The sequence below is a fragment of the Struthio camelus genome, chromosome 5, assembly GCF_040807025.1.
Source record: "Struthio camelus isolate bStrCam1 chromosome 5, bStrCam1.hap1, whole genome shotgun sequence".
Classification (NCBI taxonomy): Eukaryota; Metazoa; Chordata; class Aves; order Struthioniformes; family Struthionidae; genus Struthio; species Struthio camelus.
In genome coordinates this window covers 68,178,018-68,189,119 of record NC_090946.1, presented here as the reverse complement: position 1 = coordinate 68,189,119, position 11,102 = coordinate 68,178,018, and the positions used below count along the sequence as shown (strand labels likewise).

The 11,102-nt window shown below is 37.0% G+C and overlaps 1 protein-coding gene across 3 annotated transcripts in view; it reads right to left on the bottom strand.

Moving 5' to 3' along the window:
- Nucleotides 1-4,780: 4,780 nt before the first annotated feature.
- VRK1 (VRK serine/threonine kinase 1) overlaps nt 4,781-11,102 on the bottom strand; it is a 35,772-nt gene continuing 29,450 nt past the window's right edge. For all 3 annotated transcript variants that reach the window (XM_068946993.1, XM_068946991.1, XM_068946992.1), the window contains one exon: nt 4,781-5,019. In XM_068946993.1, coding sequence (XP_068803094.1) covers nt 4,937-5,019 — 83 coding nt within the window. In that variant the 3' untranslated portion in view covers nt 4,781-4,936. The remainder of the gene's footprint in view (nt 5,020-11,102) is intronic.

Here is an 11,102-nt window from a genome sequence, read left to right as displayed (position 1 = left end):
AAACCATCATGTTGGTTTGTTGCAGTATTTACAATGGCTAAGAAAAAGCTGCCGGGGCACTCTCACTTGTCAGTAACTTATGCATTTATGGAACTTGAGGTCCACTTGGAAGTACTTCAGCTATCCCTATGCATTTTCAGGAGACCTAAATGCAAGACAGGAATCAAAAAACATTTTTAATATCCGATATGGAAGCCTGCACAGGCAGGAGATGCTCTAGTCTGAAAGGAAACAGGTTTGGGATGGGGTGAGGAAACACATAGATGGCAAGAATGAAGCACAATTGCAACACTGATGGAGATTTCACCCTTGAAAGCACAGCACGTCAGTGTAGAGAAAAACAGTCCACGGCATCCAGTCAGAGTCCACACGTTTTTCAGAGGTGTCTGGCTTACTCTGCATCCAGGCAAAACTCAGTTCACAGAAACACTATGTTCTCTTTACTATGTATCTCTTCTGCAAAAAAGCAGAAAACAAAAAACTTATTGGTATAGAGGCATCATTCAAAAAAATTAAAAATGGGCTAAAATGCAACAAAGTTGTTGATTCATAGATTTCTAGATCCTCAGCTCCTCGGTCTAGAAAGTACCAGGGAAGAAAAGTAAAAAGCTAGTGAGTTAATATGTAGTTGCATAAAGCTATCCATGAGATCCTGGCTAGGACTGTAGGAAGTGCTAAAGAATAACTGCTGATCCAACCACACCTCCTTTCTACTTGCCTATGGAAAGGACATCCACAACAAGGAAATCCTCAGTTACATAAAACAGACTCCTCCTTCCTTTGAGTACTACATCAGTGCAAAACCCACCATCGCATGGTATGTGAAGAAATCAAGACTTACTGCCCCAGAGTTTTTCATATCAGTTTTGATGTTCTAGTCCAGCTACAAACAACAGGGGTCTGATTCATGTACAGGCGGCACTGGCTCTGTGCCTGTTTAACAGAATTGCTGTACTGTGGAAACACTAATTTAGAAATTCGACTATACTTCCTTGAAAATAGATCAGCTAAACTGGTTACACAGAAATAATCTGGGATTTAGTTCACACCTGCTATGATGAAGCTACTGGTACTTATCTATCATCATCCAGACAGGGCACTGCAAACCATCTCTGAAACAACATGTCAGCAACTGGTAAACTCTGTATTAAAACTATAGTGGCATTAATATCTGATGTCTTCGCAACAGTAAGATATCTTCTTTTATAAGCGGGAAGAGTCTAAGAAAGCCATTATTTGTCACAGGATGATCAAAAAGCTGTTAATCTCCTGTCTACACTTTAAGAAAGAAGAGAGGAGAAAAATCTAATTTTAACTAGTGCTATCAGGAATAAAAAATTCAGACTGATTCTATGTTAAATTAATCAGGAGGCTGAGATACCCAGCAATGGTCTTAAGAAAAAAAAGAAAATTATAGGGTCTATCAATTAGAGAAGCGGTGCTCTGAGCCTATGTGCTGGCATGCTTACAGTTTTTTTAATGTCTGGCAGGATGTTTTACAAACTAAACTCAGCAAGATGACAATTCCACCAGAAGGTGCTTCAGATGGTCTTGCTAATAATTTTGATCGGCTGAAATGGAGAAAAACATCACTTCACTTATTTGGCTTTTGCAGAACCTGTCAAATCTGAGCAGAACCATTAACTGCCCCCTCTTGTATCCTTCCCCCATCCTTCCCACCTACTTCCAGAAAAGACACACTTCAATTTATTTTTTCTTCAAGTATTCAGCATAATCAGCCTTTTTTCCTCGAACTAAGTTTGGTCATTCCTTGTGCACTTCCTTTGCCAGAAGGAAGTACGATTTCTTGAGAATATTCATTGAAGGCTGGGACTGCTACTGCTGCAAACATGGAAGTGCTAACCACCATATATTGGCTTTTGTTTTAATAGCCTTTTAACCAACTTTGTTAATGGACTGAACACAATTTAGATATGGAACTTGGCTAAAATGTAGCTTCAATTGGCTATTAAAATTTAAGAGCCAACTAAGATAGCTAATTACAAAAAAGCTCCAGTGATAATGCTAAGCAGAAATAGTAATAGCAAATGACAGTCTGTCTAGTCTTATTCCCAAAGGGAAAGAAACTCTTAACTGAGAAGTCAACCAGACAACGTGCAGAAAACCTAATTGCATTACTGGTATTATGGCATCCCAAATCTGGCAGCTCACTGGGACAAAACAATGAGTAAAGTCTGTCAAACTACTCAGGAAAGCAACTGACCCCCTTCTTAATGCTAGCTGCATCTGACACCAGGTATTGTTATTTGATCTGAACTTATTCAGAAATATTCTTGTAAAAACTATCAAATCAGCATCATCTGAAAAATATGCCTATGCTGAACTTGATTCTCTCGCCAGATATTTGAGATTAGGGAAAAATATAAACAACAATCTGTCTGCTAAATGCTGAAGCACTAAAAGAAGCATTCTGTGCCTCATTATCAATATCCTCATTACACCATCAGCTGAAGTGCCGACTAGTTCTCCTGTGAAGATTTATCTTGCATGGTGGCCACTTTGAAACATAGGTAGCGGAGTCTTTAACATTCCCTACTCAAGTGTCTCCCTGCTGTGCCTGTAAATGTCAGTCCAGTTTTTTCACGGCTGTGCGCACAGATTAGAAACAGCAGGAGAGCTGGGGAGTATGACTACAATACCAGTAAGGACACTTGTCTTCATGGCACTGCTCAAGTGATTCTTGGAATGCAGGACCCTGCTGTTTTCTAATATTTACACACAACTGGAGTCATCAAGAGCAGTAAATGCAGTCTAAAGGCAGCTTGCTTCTTTTGTATTAGGGACTTTACTTTCAAATGGGGATGTCAACAAAATCTACTACACCCTCCTGTTCCTACAAAGTGGTATATTTCCCCATCACTGTTTTGCAAAACAAATGTAGCTACACATACAGTAATACAGCAGGTCTGATCATAGCCTTCTATTTGGTTCATCGTGACCGTCCCACACTTTAAACGTCACGGCAGTTCACAGGGAGCCAGAGAGATTCTTGCTTGCAAATAACGTATTTTTGCAGACTGACTTTTGTGAGCAGAGATAAGACCTGCAATAACATTTACGTAGAGCAAAAAGCATCCTTTTGGTTCTTAGAACGCTTGTCAGTAAAAATTTCAACCAAGGCATTTTGGGGTGGGCAGAGGGCAGGGGAGGGTTTACCAAATCTGCAACACAAAACATTCTTCTCAAATAGAATGAAATTCCTTTTTTTATGGGCATTTCGTTTTGGCAGTGTCAAAAGAAAGTACCCTCCTTGAAAACTGGGAAGGTAAAGAAAGCAAGTTTAACACAAAATAAGTTACTAAAAAATGAAAATGTCAGACAACTAAAGTACAAAAGAATGGCTTTAGCTTTGAATATGCAAGAAGGCCAATGGAATTTGCTTTCTTAGGAATCTTTCTTTAGAAGAATAGTGCATCACATTTTTTGAACAAATTGATCCTTACCACCAAAAAATTTAAAGTTTGGTTTGAAGAAATTTAGGCATAACAGGGGCTTCAGGAGTCCCACTTTTATTTCTGAAAGGAAGAGATAATTTTAGGCTTAAAGTCTTCAACCACACTTTGCTAATACCTAGGCAAAAAAGAGAAGCCCTTAGTGATCAAAGCAGAAAAGAGAAGGCACTAGACCCTTTAGATATGTTCTTCCAGTTTTTATTTAAAAAAAAAAACCTAATGTTCTTCTTTTCAAAACCTAATCCCAGTATTCATTCAAGATTTTATGCTACAACGTATTTATATCAGTATGTGGCAACTCAAACATTACACAATCAAGCAAGCACAACACAGGAGATAGACACAAATACACTTTCCACGGCTCATATGGATTATTTCTTCATAAAGCAGTCTCCCTGAGAAGAATGATGTTCACGCCCAAATTCCATGCATTTTTGCAGAATCGAAATGCAAAGTAGTGGATATTTCACACTAAAATCAAACATTGCATATTTTGACTTAAAAGTCTGAAGAGAAGACTTAAAATCCAGTAAAAAGTGCTTTTAAAAAGTTTTTGGAAGCACACTTGTTTCTCCGCTATTAAGAAAAATGGAAATCATTGATTTGCTATGAGAAGCACAACTGAGTCAAGCTTTCACTAGAACAAGATACTTGATGACATCATTCTTCATCTTTGCAACTTTTCTAGTTTTTTAAGTAATATAAAAAGAAAACCTGAGAGGAGGCTGGGGAGGGGCTTTTTTTTTTTTTTTTTATTTTCCTTCCCTCCCCTGGTCCCTATATTAGAAATTCTGGTCTCTTTCTCTCTCAAGAAATTATAAATAATTGGAAAAGTGATACAAACAAAATACTATGCCAAAAAATTAACTAAAATTCACCTATCCTACAAAGAGCACATGACATTGCTGTAAACTGTTTAAACACATTTTATAACAAACTAGAGTAGATGTGAAACGTGATTTTGCTGTTGTGTTTTCTTGTTTAATTCGAACACTTTAGCAATACTTAAAAGATGTCTCTGTCACTTCAGACCTCTGACTGTGCAATGGTCTAAGCATTCATCTAAGTAACCTCCAATAAGACTTTACTCAAAATTAAAACAAATCAGATACAACACTGCTGGCTCCTTAAAAAGCAGCAATAACTAAACAATAAGGCTTTATTTTTACATTAGAAAGCAATAAAAACCACTTTTTTTTCAAGCTCGCCCTTAAGATATGAATTTGTGTAAATAAAAAATAAAAATGCATCCTCAAAGTTGGCAAAATTTTGCATCTGTGTTATAAAGTACCCATAAATTATGCAAATATTTTAATAAAACATTTATTTTTCAAAAAAACAGGTACAAACAGCAGTCTAATGTTTTTTACAGGATTTATCATTTAAAAGGGAAAAAAAAGATTCCAGTGCTACAGTAACCGAGAGGAAGAGAGCTGAACAGAAGACAACTTATTTTGTTTCATCTATTTCTGGACCTTCTTTCTGGTTCCTGTGCCTTTCTTGGTTTTTGGTGAGGTCATCTTCCTTGTTTTGGTTGTCACTGCTTCTGCAATTCAAAAGAAAAGTCAAAACTTTCCATAAAATAAAATACTAGAAATGTACCATAAGAAAATAATTTGCAGTATTTTTAAATTGATAGGTCAAATCAAATGACCCATTTAGCTTTGATTTACATGATGGGGGAGGGAGGTGGGGGGGAAGAGAAAGAAAAACAAAGGAAAAAGTCACAACAGGTTCTGGGCATCAATATTCTCCTGAAAAACACATTATACAATTCAACTTCCCAACCTGCAGCATTACATACAGTTGAGCCAACTTAACAGCTCACCTCCACCAAAAGATGAAGGATCAGATTCCCTTCGCATCCTAAACCCACCCTTTCCGTGCACTGTTTCAGTTCTGTGATCCTTCCAAATATTGAGCCACCTCTGGTGCTCTTTGGACCTTGTGCTAAGCTGATTCAGCTGTCTAATCTGGCATTTAATAACTTGGTCCAGTATTTTGATGGTTTACTGAGTTGAAGGGGCTCAGACCATTCTGATTAGAGCTCTTACAAACTGAGCTAGAGGGCACAAAGGCAGAAAAGAGAGGCAGATTTTTTTTGGCAGCGGTGAGCTATTAAACCAGCTCAGCTATCAGAGTGCAACTTTACTCTCAGATTTAAAGCTATTACTTGACAATATTTTATTAACAAAGGTAACAAACACTGCCATCTAAATAAAATTCCTAACAAAGCCAGCAGGCAGGTTGTTCAAAGAGACTATAATCAAATGCAATAATAAAAATCTCCCTGTATTCTCATTTTTTTCCTGACCACTAGCAGGGAAAAGGAGGGCGGAAAAAAACCCATACAGCTCCTTTGCATGACTCACATTCATCTGTGGTCACTTTGTGAGAAAATAAAATATTAAATGTAATAAAAAATACTACTATTTTCAGAAATGCAGTTACCAAATTAAGTTTTTCATCTCCTAGTTATAGTATTTAAAAAAAAAAATTCCGATTTTCTCCTTGAAGTCACTATGACTCATTTCTTGCTTGTAAAACCAAATATAACCCTACAGTTCCTGCCAACCTCTTAATCTGCATTAGTGACAAAGAAATAAAGGTAAGATTGAGTTTCATGGCAGTCTAAGAAAAAGGCTGGTTGCATAAGGCAACAGCCTTTGAGCTGTATGAGTCACTTATTGTTCAAGCTCAATAGGTAAGTTCAGAAGGAAGCAAGGAGGCAGAGAACAGTGCAAAATAAACCAAAATAGTCTTGTGTCTACTGTAAACCAAACGACACCAAGAAAATTGTAGAATCATTGCAATCTTGCTTTCGTGTTTAATTTCATGCAACTTTATTTCCTCTTAAAAATGTTGTTTTGAAATGAAAAATGTGAAAATTAACTTTGAAGAATTTCTGCATACTTGAAAATGCAGATTGAAAAACTATCCTTACTTTTTTCCAAAAGTGTTTGTTGCATTCAACATAAAACTAAAAATAGATTTTGCCAGACAATGCACCTTCGATTAATAAACCACTTTAAAAACCCCTGACAGCTCTAGTGCTGGTCTCTTACTGAGCAGAGCACCTTTATCAGTGAAAGATCCACTTTGGCAAACCAAAACAAACTCCTGAAGACTGCTATATAAAAATCAAATCTATTTTGGAATCCTTACATGCTTTGATAGTTAAAAGCTATACTAGTAGGTATTGAAAATTAATGGAGTAACTTAACTATGGGAAGCATTCCTTCTCTCAGCTAAATTAAGTATCAGCAGTTTATACCTTGCAAAGTCACAAAGTATTTCAGATGCTATAATTGTGAATTCTACCATTAGACATGTCTTTTGAGCTCAAAAGAGTTTTTAAACTGAGTGATCTCAGTGGCAGATAAGCTGAGTTATCCTGACCACTGATTGTATATTCTGTACTGTTTTTCCCCCTCTCCTTTCCTCCGGAGATTTATCCCTGGAATTTTTGTACAAGAAACACAGAAGGATCAAAGTTTTCTCTTAAAAACAAATACATAAACAAAAAGACCCCAAAATCTAATCTTTTCCCCTTTCATTACTCTTCACCAGTTTTGACTGAGCTAAGTGTGTTTTTTCTTCTCATCTAACTATAGACTGTATAATGGATTGCTGCAAAAGACAGGTCAAATTCATGTCTCATTATCAGAAAGACTCCCAATATGAAAACTATGACAGTAGCCAGGAAAATACCATTGATATCTGTTTAGAGAGAAAGAAGAAATATGTTATCAGATGTTCACATTCATAGTTGAGGAACACAGTATTTCCCAGGTAGTAGTCAAGGACGATACAAGCAATTCAACCTCACTTGTTGAGGTTACCTCACTAGTTCAGAGAGAGCTTACCTGTTTCTAACTGCCCATCGAGAACACCAAAAAGGAGAGGAGAGTCACCCTGCCTCCACTTTTTCCTTTACTTTTACTGCATTAATAACCTCTTTTCAAAGTTTTTCTATACAAACCATGAACACTGAATAGCTGAATCTTCAAGCAGATCCCAAATAAGCAGACTATAATAAAAAGGAAAAAATCCTTGCCATGGTCCTTTATGCATAATCTAAACTTAAGCAGGAGAAATACTGTCTTAAATTCAGAACTACTCTCAATCCATATTTAGCTTTAAAGTTTGCTGCTATTTCAGAACTGAAGAAGGTCTGTGCCAAAAAGCTCGTCTGCTTTTTCAGAATTAGTTAGCCTGACGACATACATTGCCCGCTTCCCACAAACTTTTCTTGTGGAAGAAATGTCAATACCGTTCTCTGAAAATAGGAAAATTCCTGTGTGAGCAGCACCAAATGAGGGTGCAAACAAAGCTTTTACAAGCAAAGGAGAGAGCTTCCATAAAATAGGTTAAACTGAATTAGGTTGAAATAGCAATTTAAGTGAGGAAGAATTATACACACACAAATAAAACCGGTGGCGTCACTGCACAGCTTGTTTTGAGGCTGGAACAAAGTACAGCAGAGGCACAAGGAGTCCCACAGGCTCTAGAGAAATTATTACAGAGAAGCTGACTATGATATCTGATCCTCTCTGTGTAAACAGTATCACAAAGCAACGTTACAAAAGAAACCAAGCAGAAGTACTGTGTATAGGGCTGGGCACTATCCTTCAAGAAAGTTCTGAAATAAATGAAAAAACGAGCATGATGATCATGGCTTCTAGCTCTCTAATGAAGGAAAAAAAAAAAAAGAAATTATTTAACTAGCTTATCTGAAGATTTCCCCCCCTCCACCCCCAAAGGAATCGATGTGATGGTGCACTCTTCAAAGGTGCAAGAGGTTGCTACACAGAATGAGAGCAATTTTTACATCCACAGCAGACAGGACAACTAATAAGAAGCTTAAAACTGCAACATGGGAAATTTCAATTAGATATTAAAAAATACATATATATAGCAAAAGAAAATACTCCAGCTCATCAGACTTTTTAATGGTAAGGATTAGAATAGGCCTTGCACAAATACGTTTTGTAACCTCCATCATGGAAGTTTTTAGGAAAAAGTTTTGGTAAGTTTCTGTAATTTCTGTAATCTGTAAGATTACAGATGATCCTGCCTTTCAGCTGGCAAATGAAGCTGATTACCTGTTGATGTCCCTTTTCACCTTGTTTTCTGGTTTTGCAAGCATCCTTTTAGAAGCACACCTAGATCTTATGAATAGGGGAAATAAGACTGTACTTGAGTCAATAAAATGGCAGTTCCTATTGAATTATAAAGATTCCTCTGGTAAGAAGCAAAGACCAGAGTCCCAAGGTTCCTACTTAATTATCTGCTGGAAGGAAACATGGACAGTTGAGTGTGAAAGCATAGCTGCTGAGCAGATGGAAGTCGGGTAAGATTCAAGTGTTAAAGGGGACTGCTAGCTTGCATTATAGGCTACAACATTTGAAAAACAGAACCACATACAGTTTTTAGACTCCAAGCAAACATCACAGTCAGTGAAAAATAACTAGCAGCAGGCATGCTACAGGTTAGCAACTGCATCACTTGCACATGCTGAATTTACACCTGATAAAGACTGAGGAGTACATGCCAGTCTCTGTGTAACAGTTGAAAAGTGCCAGCAATTCTAGCCTATACAACTCTTAAACCAGGCTTACAGCAACCATCTTAATTAAACAGTACAGTTAACACATTCTGCCCTCAAAAGAAGCATGTGCAGTTGAGTATGTTGTTCAGGTATAGCAAGGTTTCCTTTAAAAAACAAAAAAACTATCACACATCTTTTGTGCGTGTGTGTAATCTCACACACACACTTTGCTGTATGTTTATCTTCAAAGAACAAAAAGTCAATAAACATGGAGTGTTGGACTATGCGGTGGAGAGTTCTCAAGTGGTTTCTGCTAGAGATGTTCTCAGACTAGCCTCCACATAGATGGAACTTAATCATCATTACTATACAGAGGTGTGTACAGAGTGAGTCATAGCAGGACAATTCTATGATAGAATTGACATTTAACACTGGTGACCTCATGACATGAATACTGAATTGCCACAGTGATGAAACCGGAATGAAAGGGTCATGATACAACACTCCCCAGTCAACTAGATAAGATCTTACACATGCCGCTGTATAAAAACTCAGCGTAATTATTAATCCAAGAATCTGTTCTGTTACCATCTAACCAATCAGTCAACTAATTGTGGATTTGTGATTTCTACAGGAGGCAAATTTAGGACTGCCAGTTTTTCAAAATGCTTCCACTGACCACAGTATCACTTCTGTTTTGCAAAGTATGCTTCAGTCATAGTTCAGATGTCTTTGATCACATCGCATAACCAACTCATTTTGCTGGGACGCTCCCTAAGAAATCTTTTTCTTCATCCACCCCTTAAAAGGGTCCTACAGTCAAACTGAAAAGGAAAGACAAGGGAATGGAACCCACACAATTGTTATTTACATGTGGGAGGAACAAAAAAAAAAAGAAAAAAGAAAAAGAAATAGCATTGGAAGCTGAAAGAGCACATTCAAGATCCAGCCGCAAACACCAAATGGGAATTGAAGCCGAGCAGCGCAGCACTTAATGAGAAGTTAAGTATCACTAGACTACTGTTATCAAATAAGTTTGGGCAGTTCGAATATGGTGCCAAGGAACAGCTACTTCTTCTCTGAGAAGGTGAAATAAGGAAGAGTATGTAGTCATCTGACAAGCCCTTTCCCACAACCTTTCTACCAGGAATCCTGCATAAATAATAAGTCCTGTAGCATAATGCTTCTCAAAGGGGAAATTTTGATACTTGGAAGCTTGTTGAAGCAACTGTAAGGTCAACAGACAGTAGTTTTAGTTAATTGGCTTTTTCTTTTGTGCCAGCAGTTCCCTTCTCTACAGTAATTCAGAACCATAACTCAGAAAGAAGAAGAAAGGAAAGAAAACACGGACTTGAATTCCAGGCAAAATAAGATTGCAGGATGGAGGGGAGAGAGGGGAAAGACAGTTTGTAGATTTGTGAAACAGAGTTTGGCTTTATGTACTCTATTCTTCGGAATCCTGTTTCCTGATAGATAATACTACAACAAATGAAGACTACACATTTCCATAGGAATAATCCTACAGAAAAACATCAGGACAAAAGAGCATACTATTCCATGACTTTATGGCTGCATATTTCCTGAAGAAAACATCGGCTTTATGAGTGTTCTGTTAAAAAATTAATACTAAATTCTTCCAGACAAAATTGAAATACAGATTTTACTTTTATTGGTAAAAACAGATTTACTGAAGAGGTTCTAAAACACAATTCTACATACACATACACATATAAATAAGAAGCCACATGCAGCATATGTTTAAAAATAGTCCTCCTTTCCATCACACAGTGAATTCCAGAAGGAACAAAGAGTTTAATTTAAATATATTACCTACAGTCTTGAAAAAGGTTAGAGTCAAAATGTGAGTCAGTGCAGTACGATATTTTTCTCCTTTTAGAGACATATTTCACTTCCAAAAATTTCAGATCTACGTTTGAATTGTAACACTTACTCAGCATACTGCAATACATCTTCAGACCACAGAAAAACAACAAACAAAAAATATATCATTGTTTTATTTTTAAATGATTTAGCTCCTCATGTAAAGTCATCTTCCTCAAAAGTTTTTTGTTCTACAT